The sequence below is a fragment of the Podospora anserina genome, chromosome 1, assembly GCF_000226545.1.
Source record: "Podospora anserina S mat+ genomic DNA chromosome 1, supercontig 2".
Classification (NCBI taxonomy): Eukaryota; Fungi; Ascomycota; class Sordariomycetes; order Sordariales; family Podosporaceae; genus Podospora; species Podospora anserina.
This window is the reverse complement of record NW_001914855.1, coordinates 202,708-216,798: the sequence shown is the minus strand read 5'-3', so window position 1 is coordinate 216,798 and position 14,091 is coordinate 202,708. Positions and strand designations below refer to the sequence as shown.

The following is a 14,091-nucleotide window of genomic DNA, read 5'->3' as shown; positions in this document are numbered from 1 at the left end:
AATCTCGTCGATTAGGGCGAGGGTTTCGTGTTCTATTGCTTGTGAGGGGGGGGAGGTGGGGTAAGGGATTATTTTTGTGAGGTGGTGGGAGGGGGAGGGGGAGGGGAGGGAGGTGGATTGGGCGGTTGTGGTGGTGTTAGAGGAGGGGGGGTGGTCGCATGCTAGGTACGGGGGTTAGTTATCGGGAGAAAGGGGGGGGGAAGGGGGGGAGTTACCGTAGATGGCTGCCGCTCCGTGGGCTGGGGATGGAGAAAGGGTGGTTAGTACATGGTTGTGGATTATCTGATAGGGATATTGAGAGGGATATTTTGCTTACCGGCTAACTCTTGGATGATGGCTTGTCCTATGGGGTGGGAGGCGCCGGTTACTACGCAGACGAAGCCGTACTTTTGTTGGTGATCTGATTAGTTTCCGAGGTCATATTCCATGTTCAATGAACAAAAGAAAGGGAGGAGGAACATACAAGCTTTCCATCCTCACGATAGGGGCTGAATTCGTCTGTCGAGTCCATGGCGCTGATGTAAACTTTACAAACAACAACAAAAACAAATCAAGAAGGCAGTTGGAAATAGAAGAGCCTGGGAGAGGCAGTTTGTATATAACTCAGGTAAAAAGGTTCCAGGCCTTATAACCCTCAGCGGAAATGCAGCAATCCTGTTCTGCTCCTCTGCCTTTATCTTCAGCACTTACACCAGGGTCCAATGAGACCTGTCGGTTGTGGTAGCGATCTCTGCCGGCAGGATATCGCTTTCTCCGAGGACACCATGGAGGGGAAGCTGGCGAGAGATAAGAGCTTGTTTGAGCTTAAGGTGGGGGGTTGCCGCGACTATACCGGTGCGAAAAGTGACGTAAATGAGCGTTTGGCAGTTGATGGACTAAAGGAGTAAACTTACATTGAAGACTGACATGAAGAAAGTTGTTGAAACTAATTAGTTGATCAGGATGGTTAATTCTTCATGAACTTTCAATACCGACAAGCAAACCTCAATGGAAGCACTTGGCATGAAAGTGGCGCATCATCTTGGCCAAAGGAATATCTATTATATGTGTGGAATATTTATAAAAACAAGGTGCGCGCTCGCTCGCTTGCTATATAAGAATGAGTTGGATGTATGTCGACCTCAAAGCCCAAATCCAAAAAAAAAAAAAAAAAGGAAAAAGGAAAAAGAAGAAAAAAGTATATCCAAGAAAAAACCACCTCAAACCCCCCCATATTGTCAAGTCATGAACAAGAATCGAAATCTCTAACGGTCTAAAGCCTGATTATGGCACTGTTCATCGTGTTAGCATACCCCAAACACATGTCTTCAGAAGCAAGGTAGACTCACCATATGCCAATAAACCCCCTTCTTCCTCAACAACTCATTGTGATTCCCCTTCTCCAACACCTTCCCCTCTCCCAACACATAAATCACATCCGCCCCCTGAATCGTCGCCAACCGATGCGCCACCGCCACCGTCGTCCTCCCCTTGGCAACCCTCTCAAACGCCTTCTGGACCAACTTCTCGCTCTCCGAATCCAACGAACTAGTCGCCTCATCCAACAACAACACCCTCGGATTCCTAATCAACGCCCTCGCGATACTCAACCTCTGCTTCTGCCCCCCCGACAGACTAACACCCCTGCTCCCAATATTCGTGTTATACCCCTCAGGCAAACTCATGATGAACTCATGTATACTCGCGTCCTTGCAGCAATTATGCAGCTCCTCCTCACTGACCTGTTCCGGGTCCACACCCAGGAGAATATTCTCCCTAATCGTCCCGTGGAAAAGCGACGGCTCCTGCGCCACAAGCGACAACAACTTCCGGTACTCAAAAACATTAACCTCGGAGATATCCTTCCCGTTAAACAAAATCTGCCCCTTATCCACATCATAAAACCGCTCCAGTAACGAAACAATCGACGTCTTCCCCGACCCAGACGCACCAACAAGAGCGGCAAACTGGCCCTTCTCAATCGTGATGTTCAAACCCCGAAAGATGGAAACGTCTCTCGTGGGATACTTGAAGAAAACATCCCTCAACTCAATAGCAATCCCCCCCTCCGTGTCGGGAATCTGCTCCGCCGCGGAGATGGAATCCTTAATCTTGCTATCCCTCGCCTGCAAAATCCTGTTCGCCGCAGCAGCAGCCTGCGCAGCGTTGGGTCCGAAGGAAAGCCACTGACCGGCCGACTCAGCACCCTGGATCATGGCCATGTAGGTAACCAAAAAGGCGATGACATCGTATTCCCTTGCGGCGAGGAGACGGCCGCCGTACCAGAGGATGAGAGCGGTGCAGCCCAGCCCGACAGAGTCAGCGTAGGCAAAGATGAAGGTTGTCCAGCGAGCCTTTTTGTACGCGCCGGTTACGTGCCCGTTGAGGAGGTTGGAATACCGGTTGCAGATGCTGTCTTCCATGACGAGAGCACTGACAGTGCGGAAGGCGGAAATGGACTCGGCGCCAAACTTGGACGACTCCTGGAAGACGGCTTCGTTCATGGCGTTGAATTGGAGCTCGTAACGGATGCGGTAGTACCCCGCCAGCAAACCCATAGGGACGGTGACGCAGGTGGCTACCAGGGCGAGTTTCCAGCCAAAGGCGAAGGAGATGGTAAGGGCACCGATGAGGGAGAAGACGCCGATGAGCATCATCATGATGTTGATGCCGAGCATTTCTTTCAAGGCCTGAGGGTCAGACGATAACCGGGCGGTGAGCTGTCCAGTGGCATTGTCGTCTTTGTCAAAGTAGGATGTGGGTTGGAAGAGGATTGATTCAAAGTACTCTTGCTTGTAGGCAGCCGAGATGAAGCCTTCAACGCTGGTTGAGACGTAGGTTGTGAGGAAGTAGCTGAAGCCCACGCCGGCAGCGAGGGCAGCCCACATCTTGGACCAGAATGTGGCTCCTTCCAGCAGATTGAGGGGGTCTTGGAAGACGCCGACGACTTGGGCGAAGAGGTAAGCTTGAATGGGAATAGCAGAGGCCGCTCCCATGGCACCGACGAGGGCGATGATGTAGAAGGGAAATCTGCTCTTCTGCTCTGACAGGAGCTTGCCAAAACCATTGATGAGGTTGCGATCCTTCCAAACGGGAACACTCTTCTTGGTGCCGTCCTTTTCTGAGATTGCGGCGCTCTTCTCCCTCGTCAGAACGGCGGCGATATCTTCCTCCTGGAGGTTATCCTCGCCAGTGTCCTCACCAAGCGACAGCTTCTGGGCGTGAACAAGACCGTAGTAGACACCGAGCTCGTTGGCAAGAAGACCGTCATGGGTACCTTCTTCAGCGACCTTTCCGTTTTGCAAGACAATAATGCGATCCGCGTTCTTGATGGTAGACAGCCGATGGGCAATAGTGATGGTGGTGCGGCCCTTGGAGGCTCTCTCGAGCGCAGCCTGAACGATGCGCTCTCCGCGAACATCGATGGCAGAGGTAGCCTCGTCCAGAATCAGAATCTTGGGCTTCTTGATGATACTCCGGGCAATAGCAATGCGCTGTCTCTGCCCACCGCTCAACTTGGCACCGGAATCTCCAACCTGGGTCTCATAACCATCCGGCAACCGGTCGATAAACTCGTCAGCAAAACTCTCAGCACAAGCCTCCTTGACCAACTTCATCTTCTCTTCCTTGGACGCATTCTCATGCTCAGTCCCAATAAGCCCAGTAGCGACATTCTCAAAGATGGTATTATTGAACAGGAAGGGCTCCTGCTGAACAAGACCAATCTGCGATCTCCACCACTTGATGTCAATATCCCCCAACTCCTTCCCGCAAGTCGAAATACTCCCGCTCAGCTCAACAGGAGGACCAACATCCTCAGCATCAATAGGCGCCGGTCCATCCTCCTCCTCATCCTCACTCTTCTCAACAACCTTCCCCTCCTTCCTCTTCTTCTCCTTCTCCTTCTCCTTCTTCTCCTTCGCCGGATCCTTCGCCACAGCCTTGGCAATAACATACTGATCATGAAGCGTATACCACCCCTCAATCAGCCCCACAATCGTGCTCTTCCCCGACCCCGAAGGCCCAACAATAGCCGTGTTCATATTCGCCGCAATCCTCAAGTTAAGCCCATCCAGCACCTTTTTCGACGGCCGACTCGGGTAAGCAAACACCACGTCCTCAAAAACAATATCCTGATCCGCAGTCACATCCGGCTCCTTGAGCGTTCCCATCTTCGGCTTTGGCGCATCGATAACAGCAAAAAACTCGGCAGCAGCAACCATAGCCTTTGAAACCGCAATAAGCGGGGTGGAGATGCGCTCGAGAGAGATGACCATCATCATCACAGATGTGAGCACAATGATGATCGTCCCAATGTTGTCGATCCGTCCCTCCACCACAGACTTCATCCCGTACCAGAAAGCCAAAGCAAAAGAACCGTACAGGCCAAAGAATATGCCGCCAAACTGGATCGAGAAGAAGGGAGAGGAAAACTGGGCGGCTTGTCTCGCCTTCTTGACCCATTCGGCGTACTTCTTCGCCATGCGAGACTCTGCGCCGCAGGAGCTGATCATTCTGATGGCGCTGAAGGACTCTGTCGCGACAGATGTGCCCTTTGCCTCGGCCTTGGTGAGCCTTGTTTGACCTTTGAGAATAAAAGGGAGCATGGTGCCGATGACCAAAGCAATGAACAGAATGACGGAGGATGTAACGAGAGCGAGGGCCCAATCGTAAGTAAAAGCGACGATGATGGCGGTGGTGATGGTGGAAGAAAACTCGAGGAAGGTGCCCAGCTTCTCTGAGATACCGAGCTGCAGCGTGTTGGATGTTCCGGTGATGGTGCTGGCTGCGGCTCCAGAGGGCATCGAGTCAAGGACGTGAATCGTTTGGCCAAAGAGAGATCTCATGTAATGCAATCTGATAGCGGCAGACATGCGGATACCAATGAGACGGAAGCAGAACTTGTTGATGTAGTTGAGGCCGAAGCGGGCGATGAACAGACCAAAGATGTAAAGCGCCATCTTGTTGGTTTGTGCCTCGAAATCCGACTGTGACTGAGCAGCGGGGGTGAAATAGTTGTTAAAGTCGCCAATCAGTCTTCCAAAGACAATGTTCATGAGCGGCATCGTGGTACCAGCGCCGATACTAGCCACGCCAGCGGCCACCATCATGGCAAAGTCCCATTTTGTCGCATAGGTGAAGACCCGTAGGTAGTCCTTGAAAGTAGCCTCTCTTTCAGGGCGCGCCTGAGGGTCCTTGGGTGGTGGTGTCACAGCAGGCGCATCGTTCTTTTCGTTGGTGGCATGATCGAGAGAGTCCGGTTTGTTGTTTTCAGAAACTTGGGTGGGATCTGATTTCCCTATACTCTCTACCTCACTTGCCATTGTGAATGGACTCTGAGAAGAGGTTTGGACTGGCTAATACCAATCAAGAGAGCATTGGGGTGGTCAGAAAAGGGGCAAGGGACTTTGTGGAGCCGCGTGTTGTTCTTGATGTCGTCCAAAAGGGAAACAAACAACAAGAGAGAGGCTGTGCCTTATAAGTGTTAAGCAGATATCTGTCAAAGACTCTGTAGGTCCTATGCGGGTAAAGGACACAACAAGCTTGGTCCTAGAAGATACGGAAAACGAACAGATCCGAAGCCCGAGTTCTCAAGGGAGGTATATTGACTGCCTGCGTTGTATCGGAGCTCCTGCTGTGGCAGCCTTTGGGAACAAACGAATGAGCGACAAGGAATTGTCTGTAGGACTGGATCCACACGCGTACGTAAGTGAGAGCCTGAGCAACGAGGAATTGCGTAAGGGGGAAGTCGCCGCAAGGTTGTCGGTAGGGCGTTCTAATCAAGCGCTATTGCTGCCTTGAAGGGAGCGCAGGCCTTTGTTTTGAACTTCGTGTCGGTCCAGATGGGAACTTTCAAAAGAGCAAACGAAGCAGGCCAGAAGCAAGCCCAGGTCCCCTTGGCTTCTTGGCCACTATCCATCATCCCAGCTCTTGATGCCAAGAGGCAGCATTCGTTCCCCTGTCACCCCCGTTCGCGCCATGCTTACGGCGCCCGTCTCCGGGCGATTGAGCGGTTGCTACCACGCTGCCAGTGTGTCAGTCTGGACTTTCAGCCGTCTTACCCCGATTTCTCCCCGCAATTCGATGTCCAGAATGCGATCGAAAACCCCATGGATTTTGTCGAGATCGGACAAGACTCGGATATACTCAACAGTGCAACATCAACAGTTTGTAGATACCATCTACCGCCATAAAAGTCGGTGTTGTCCATTGTATACCGGACCGTCTATGCCGTATCCACCGTATTCAGGGGTTTTTGGCGACGAGCCTCTTTTGGCAAGCCTTCTCCGGCACTTTCAGATTCCACTGCAAGGATTCACCTAAAAAAAAATTAAAAAAAGGTGGTTCAAACATGGAGGAGATTGGCTATTCCAGACCGATGCAGAGGCGGCGGCGGGCTGCTGAGCCAATTGCGAAATACGGGAACCAGTCCGGCGGTGGTGCTCTTCTGCAGTATAAATCCCACTGTCACGGGATGCGATTTGGGGGTGCACAGGGCGATCTTTAACTCGACACTTCTCTTCATCTTTTGACAGAAGGGGTAAAAGTCCGTTCAGACGATGTCAACTTGTCCAACATCGGGTGCGGCTACCGAAACCTTATAATCCCTTGGGTCGGTCCATGATACAGTGGCCGCGAAAATGAATCACACACTCTCAACTTAGTTGAGCAGTAGAGTCACTGTGTAACTTGTTAGTAGAGTCACCTCGACGACCAAAGATATCCGAGGGAGTCGAGTATACGTTCTACAGCAGAGCCTCATACTGTTATGTTGACCGCCATCTCGATGTGGGGGTGATTGTCCCTCGTACATGTCGGTTCTGAATATGCTGAGTCCTAGAAGCACAACTGTGTTCAGTAGACCTGTCATTAGCGGCGGCTACGGAAACGTTTGCTAGATCGGAGCCGGTTTCTTTTCCGACGTTCCTGAAGTTTATTCCCAGTCTGAGAATCAGGACCGAATATGATGAGAAAGTGGTGGCAGGTATGAGGATGTGGGGATCGTGGTGTGAGTCGTCTGGAGTCTTGTAGAGTCTTGAAAGGTATGGGCTTCTCAAGAGTCCCTCCTGGAGGGGGTCTTCTAGGGCATACAAGTCCGTGTTAGCGAGTAAATTGAGAATATACAATTGGATGCGCACAATCAAGCGGGCGTCTTGGAGGAAATCTTCATCTGAATATCTTGTCAAAGTCGTTTTATATGGCAAAGGAAAAATATGGCGGGGTTATTTTCCAAGTGGGACTTTCTCCAAAAGCCGGGCACCAATTGACAGCCGCTGATAAGTCCCGGCGCCCGCTCTCGCTTCACATCCATTTGAAACAGCCAATGAGATGGCTTCCGGATTCTTAGTCAGGCATCAGCCTTGCAGCTGTTGCAGAAGGTTTTCCTGTCAACCTGCGACAAGGCGAGGCACAATTGAGTCACCCCGCAGCGCTCGAATTCCCACCGGCCACATTTTGAATGCAGAGCTCGTGGATACTTGCCATCCGGTCTGTTCGACCATCACGACGACTGGCCCCGACATTGACCTTCCGCCCAACCTGCCTCTCCGCTCCCGCTTCCAGACGGTGCTTCCACATCTCGTCACCGAGACCCCAGGACATCAACCCCGCTATCGAAGACATGGCGCCAAAGGCCCCCAAGTTCGAGATCAAGTACGGCACCTCCTGTGCTTTTTCTGGTGCTACATCCTCGACCCTGAACATGTGAGCTAATCAATGCCATGATAGGACCCCTAAGGGCACCAGAGACTGTGCGTCAATCTCGAACTCGGCCGAGTATCTTTCTCGATATCGGCTTATACTAATGCGCTTCTGCAGGGTCCGGCGCGGACATGGTCCTTAGGGAGAAGATCTTCAACACCATCACCAACGTCTTCAGTATGTAATGGACGAACAAGCATGCCAAGGACAAGAGAAAGGGCTGACTGGGCAAAAGAGCGCCACGGCGGTGTAACAATCGACACTCCTGTTTTTGAGTTGAAGGGTATGCGAGCCTTGTTGACATGGGCGCTGGCGCATTGGCTAACAATTATCCCTAGAGATTCTTGCCGGTACGAAACGGCGATATCGATGACAGAAACCGAGGATCTATGACTAACTAGGAAACCGCATCCAACAGGGAAATATGGAGAGGATAGCAAGCTCATTGTTCGTCAGCCTCACCTCATGTCTCATTAGGGAACAAGGCATAACTAACACGAGATATGCTGCAGTATGACCTTGCCGATCAGGGTGGCGAGCTCTGCAGTTTGAGATACGACTTGACCGTCCCGTTCGCTCGGTTCCTGGCGATGAACAAGGACATTTCACAGATCAAGCGTTATCACATTGCGAAGGTCTACCGAAGAGACCAGCCTGCGGTCAAGAAGGGCCGTATGAGAGAGTTTGTAAGTCGGCCAATTTTCACTGCCTGAAAACTGCAAGGCTAACATAGTTCTAGTATCAATGCGAGTACGTGGGCGATGGAGATTACAGACTATCAAGAACCGTCTGAGGAAGCACTAACTGATTTACAGTTTCGATATTGCTGGACTCTACGACCCAATGATCCCAGACGCCGAGATCGTGCGTATTCATCGCCATTACTGGCTGACCACTGCTAACACGCAAGCAGATCAGAATCATCAACGAAGTCTTCGAGGGCCTTGGCTGGCAAGGAAAGTACACCATCAAGCTCAACTCACGCAAGATTCTTGATGGCATCTTCCAGGTCTGTGGTGTTCCCGAGGCCTCCATCCGCCCCATCTCGTCCGCCGTCGACAAGCTTGACAAGATGCCATGGGAGGATGTCCGCAAGGAGATGGTCGAGGAGAAGGGACTTGCGCCAGAGATTGCCGACAAGATCGGAAAGTACGTCGTGCTCAAGGGCAAGCGGGACCTGCTCGAGCAGCTGCAAAAGGACGAGGAGCTGGCCGCCAACCCCTCGATGCAACAAGGTTTCGCCGACATGGATCTCCTCTTCACCTACCTCGACGCCTTCAACGCCGGCCACAGTGTCTCGTTCGATCTCTCACTAGCCAGGGGTCTGGACTACTACACTGGAGTTATCTACGAGGTTGTCACCGAGGGGTCAGCCCCCAAGGTTTCTGCTGCGTCTGCTGATGCCTCGGCGGAAAAGTCCAAGAAGAAGAAGGGCAAGGCTGGGGAAGATGAGGATCGCTCTGATGACCCGACAGTAGGCATTGGCTCCGTCGCTGCTGGTGGAAGATACGACAACCTCGTTGGCATGTTCTCTGGCAAAACCCAGGTCCCTTGCGTGGGTATCAGCTTCGGTATCGACCGTATCTTCTCCATCATGAGGGCGAACCAGGCCAAGAAGGAGAGGAAAAACGAGGTTGATGTCTTCGTCATGGCCTTTGGTGGCGGCAAGGACTTTACTGGTTTACTGAAGGAGAGAAGTGAGATTGCGGCCCGTTTGTGGGACGCTAACATCAAGGTAAGATTACCACCACTCTTACTAACAATGTCTATCACCGTCGCCGCAGACTAACATTTTCAATCAGGCCGAGTTCCTCTACAAGGTCAAGCCTAAGCTCCAAAACCAGTTCAAGGCTGCCGAGGCGAATGGTGTGCCGTTTGCGCTTATTCTGGGAGAGGACGAGCTGGCTCAGGGCAAGATCAAGATCAAGGAGATGGGTCTGCCGGAGGATCACCCGCTGAAGGAGGGAGAGCTGATTGATTTGAAGAACTTGACCAAGGAGGTGCAGGTGAGGATTGAGAGGAAGAAGCAGCTGGATGCTATTGTTGCGCAGGCGGAGGGGTTGAGAGTTGTGGGGGGGATCAAGGGGGAGGATGTGAAGGTTGAGGCAGCTTGGCTAAGGAGGGAGAGGGGGGGGAGGGAGGTTAAGGCCGAGAACTAAAGTCGGAGATGTCTTGATATGAAAGAAACAAAAATCACATTGAAAAAAGTTGGTTGGGGATGGCTATTAGCGGGATATTAGACAGCCTATGTTTTTTTTGACGGTATATTCAAAAGTCGCGTGACTTTTCTGCCCACACCGCTGCCTACTAGGACAGAGAGAACTGGAAGCGTTCTAGTCTGGGGTACTTTTGCACGCCACTGGTCTAGTGGTTACCCAATCTGAGACGCTATCCCGATCACGATGGAAGCTTATCAACAAGGATTCCCCCACAAAACCTGCGACACACGCAAGACCCTGCCGGCTGGTTGTTGGTATTTTGAGCTGGGGGCAGAAGCCGGTGTGCTTGGCAGGGGTCATAGCGGTGCGAGGATGATGGGGAGTGGTCGAGGGCTTTTGGGCTTTGGGCTCTCCGGTTGAAGGCTTGCAGCTACAATGTCATAGCTCTGGGTTGGTGTTTTGACTTTTGAGTTTATTATGGGTAGTAATGGGATGTAAGTTTTGGAAGCGATGGTGGTGGTGGTGGTGGTGGTGGTGGTGGGATGGAAATGATGTGAATGGGAAGAGTCTGGTGGCATATACCCCCCTCTTCCTCCTCTCTGTGGTAGAGGACGTTGGCGTAGCCGTTGCCCCAGAGAAAACAACTTGGTGGTCGGTGGGGATATACATTCGGTGTTTATGTATTGAACATCATCATCTCCTTTCTTTGGGTGTTTTTCATGCTGAGCCGCTGGCTTTTGTCTGTGCCGTATGAGGTTGAGATTGCCCCTCTGTTGTTTGTTGAGGTTGCACTGGGGCGCGGGGTTGTTGTCGGTGGTGTTGATACGACGTTCTGATAATGAGTGGTAGCGAAGGTTATTTTTTGATAGGGAGCTCCCGTCTCGTCTCTGGACTAGGGTTGGGAAGGGGGTTTGCATGAGGATGGGGGGTTGCACGAAATCTCGGTGTTGGTCCAGGCCCAAGGTGGAGTGGTAGAGATGGTTGATTGTCGATGTTTTACATACCGTGACATGGGAATTGATATGAGGGCTTGAAAAAAGAGACATGAATGGGGGAAGGCTGTGGAAGTTGGATGTGATGAGGATTGGCAAGATTTGCGCGGGTGTGGCGCTCGGGTGAGAAGCAAGCAGAGTTGAGATGAGATGAGATGAGATGAGATGACAGATGACAGACAGACAACACGGTGCAAACGGTTTATTTCACGAGGTGTGGCGCTGGCAAACAAGATATGGAGTTGTTGATGCGAACGGACTTTGGTCTGAGTTGGAAGCAGAGGAGAGAGTTGTTTGTTGTCTACAGTATGGTGTGAGGGTTGGTATGGTGAGAAGAGGCCGGATCTTCGGATGAATGATGAGTGAGCTGGGAAGGCATTTGTGCGGCGCCATCATCACTATCACATACACAGTTTTCCGAGAGCACACCTCCCACGAGAAGTCCCTGGACCCTCGTGTTTTTGTGGGAGTTGGGAGACTGCTGTGATACCGGAAAACAATCTGCTTGCCGTGACACAGATCGTGGTGCTGAAGCAAGACAAAAAAAAAAAACCAGATAACGAAGAAAGCCCGAGAACCAAAAGAAGCAATAGAGAGACCCACGACCCACGCCGTGTACGATGCTGTCCACTCGCGTTCAGTTCCGGGAGGGGGGGAGACCCAAAAGCTAGCAGGGTTGACAGAGGATCATTTTCAGGGGGGATGTGCCCCTATTCCCGTTTGGTGTTAGGGCTCAGGGGAACGGGACCCGGGCTCGAGCCCCTGCAGAAATTTTAGCTCGCAGCACGAGCCCTCCCTTGGGCCCGGCGGCCATCCAGCCACTGGCGTTCTGCTGGGGCCTGCAGAAAAATTGCGCCGATTCTCTGGCGTCATGCAGCTAGGAAGCTGGAAGGCACAAGATGACGCCTCCTGTCACTCTGTGTCCTTCTGGCACCGCGCGCGCGTGGGTGGGTGAGGTGATCCATGTTAAAAATTGAATCCCCTCGCTCTCGTCCCCAGCAAGTCCTCCTTTCTTGGTTCTGGTTTTGTTCTGGAAGGAACTCGGTCTGCCGTTGTTTGCTTCATCACCTGGCCTCACATTCGTTCGACCAGCAACTTGGAATTCGCTCTTTCTCACCGCCGCCAGTGTGTTTGTTCAGCTTCGTCCCATCCTATCCATCTCAACGCGTTTGGTCGCCGTTGAAATCCACTCCTTGACCTTTTCTGGATCAATTCAGCCGCCTGGACGCCCAACCGCACCCCGTGTTTCCGACATTCTCTTGTCAACTCTGGTCAACTGGTCCCGGATCAGGCTAATATTTTTCAAGACGGTCCCGGACTCCCGGACCCTTACATACACCTGACACCCGTTTCGCAGCACCGGTGATCACTGACCATCCGGCCGTCCGCCGTCCCGTGCCAGTCCCACAGCTCCGTTGCCCGCATCTGGGCCCCGGGGACTTCGGACGCATTTCCAAAATTGACACAGCATCGCATCCAATTTACCAGAGAGACCTTCCAGAAGCTTGGGCTCCCGCTTGCTTGGGAAGAGCTAAAATCCAGCCGGACCCTCTCCCGGACCCTCAGTCAACTGTCAAGAGCTGTCAAGCACTCGTCTCATCTCAGGGCTCCCTGTCCTAACCCACCCCAATTTACCGAAAGGGAATTGCCATCAGCGTCGTGTTCGGCCATCTCCTGTGGCCCCTTCGGCTTTCATTACAGTCAAAGCAGGGCGCATGCCTGTCCAGACCACCGTGACTAGCAATATCTATCGGCCTTGCCTCCTTGCGCGTGGAGAGTCTCACTTCAGCTTTCTCTCACCGGCTCCCTTGGAAGGCACGTATCCAACTTCAACTCATCATCTGCCGGCACCCAACGAGACCAGACTGGAAAGCTTCGCCATCGTCGCCCACCATGCCTGGACTCATTCCCTTGATGCTCGGCAACAGAGCGAGCTGGATGCCGCCTCCGTCCAACAACACATCACCAACATCGGAGACGGCGCCAAAGCTCAGACGCCAATCCACACAGAATACCGACACATGGCAGAGTTACCGATCACAGCGTCCGAAGCCGGTCAAGCGCTTCTCACTTCCAGCACCAGCACCTCTTCCAATGATTCCCTATTCATCAGCAGAGTGGAGGAAAGCCATCGCTGAGATCAAGAGACACCACATCGAGAAGAGATACAGGGCCTGCTCAGCACGATGTGTGGAAATCCTCAACGCCATCAAGGGCAAGTCTCAGGTTGAGCCAGTATATCTGATCTATCTTCACTTCTATGCCGCCACTTCATTGGAGATTCTCGCCCGACCTCTCCCATCAAGCTCACACAGAACCGACACCCTTCAACAAGCCCGCAACCACTTTAATCGCGCATCCGCCCTCATCAACGCTGCCGAGGAATCCGTCGTCAGTAAAGCACGATCCAGCTCATCCATGTCGTCACGAGGCTCGAGTTGCCACTCGCCATCAAGTTCCATCAGCAGCTCTCGAGCTTGGACCCCAGAGACACCCACCGAGTCCGTTTCATCTTGCGAAGATAGCTGCAGCAGGGATATCTCCCCCAAACGTGTCAAGAAGGTCTCTTTCTCCCTCCCCAAGGAGGAACCCATCCAGATCAACATTCCAGAGCCCATGATCCGCCCAGACTCACCCACCCTCGGATTTGACGACTTTTACTTCTCCTCACCAGTCCTCTTGCAAAAGCTGCCCGACTTGCCAGTAAGCCCCAAGTTCCAGGAAAGGTTCCAAGAGGTTGAATATCCATTACACACCATTCACGAAAGCGAAGACGAGCATGACGACTCGTCATTAGCATCCCCCTCATCAGTGACGTCAGAGGAAGAGGACGAAAACGCGTACATGATCTCCCAGACTGTCGACCGCTGCTGCGAACACCTCTCCGGTCTCCGAAAACAACTCAACCGTCATTCCGCCAATGTGGACCAGTGGCTCAGGTCGCCAAATTTTGCCTCTGCTGCTCGTGCTAGGGCGAATAGTGAGGTGGAGGATAAGCAAGCCAGGATTGAGAGGTTACGGAAGATGAACTGGGAGAGGACGAGGTTTGATCCGACGCGATATGAGGAGCTTTGCGAGGAGGTCATGGCGGAGCTTTCCTGATTTTGTTTTCACAATTTTCGTTCTACTTTTACGATGTTTACGAACGGGCGCTACAACAATATCGAGATGATATCTGGGAGGAATTATTACTTTTTTTTTAGCGACTTTATTCGACATACAACAGGCAATTAGCATTCATGCATCAGGCAAGGGGTGGG

General features: G+C 52.3%; 3 protein-coding genes across 3 annotated transcripts; 2 read left to right on the top strand and 1 right to left on the bottom strand.

Annotated features, from left to right (window-relative positions):
- Nucleotides 1-1,244: 1,244 nt before the first annotated feature.
- On the bottom strand, nt 1,245-5,303 carry PODANS_1_9440 (uncharacterized protein; the record flags this gene model as incomplete). Its single annotated transcript, XM_001908570.1, has 2 exons — nt 1,245-1,271; nt 1,329-5,303. 2 exons carry the CDS (start codon nt 5,301-5,303, stop codon nt 1,245-1,247), a joined length of 4,002 nt encoding a protein of 1,333 aa, XP_001908605.1.
- A 2,135-nt stretch (nt 5,304-7,438) lies between these two features.
- Nucleotides 7,439-9,839, top strand: PODANS_1_9430 (uncharacterized protein; the record flags this gene model as incomplete). Its single annotated transcript, XM_001908569.1, has 11 exons — nt 7,439-7,632; nt 7,708-7,730; nt 7,798-7,857; nt 7,916-7,963; nt 8,019-8,031; nt 8,082-8,127; nt 8,193-8,366; nt 8,420-8,430; nt 8,496-8,544; nt 8,594-9,415; nt 9,483-9,839. The coding sequence occupies 11 exons, from the start codon at nt 7,439-7,441 to the stop codon at nt 9,837-9,839; spliced, it is 1,797 nt and encodes a 598-aa protein (XP_001908604.1).
- Nucleotides 9,840-12,724: 2,885 nt separating this feature from the next.
- PODANS_1_9420 (uncharacterized protein) lies at nt 12,725-13,933 on the top strand (the record flags this gene model as incomplete). Its single annotated transcript, XM_001908568.1, has 1 exon — nt 12,725-13,933. One exon carries the CDS (start codon nt 12,725-12,727, stop codon nt 13,931-13,933), a length of 1,209 nt encoding a protein of 402 aa, XP_001908603.1.
- Between the last annotated feature and the right edge of the window lie 158 nt (nt 13,934-14,091).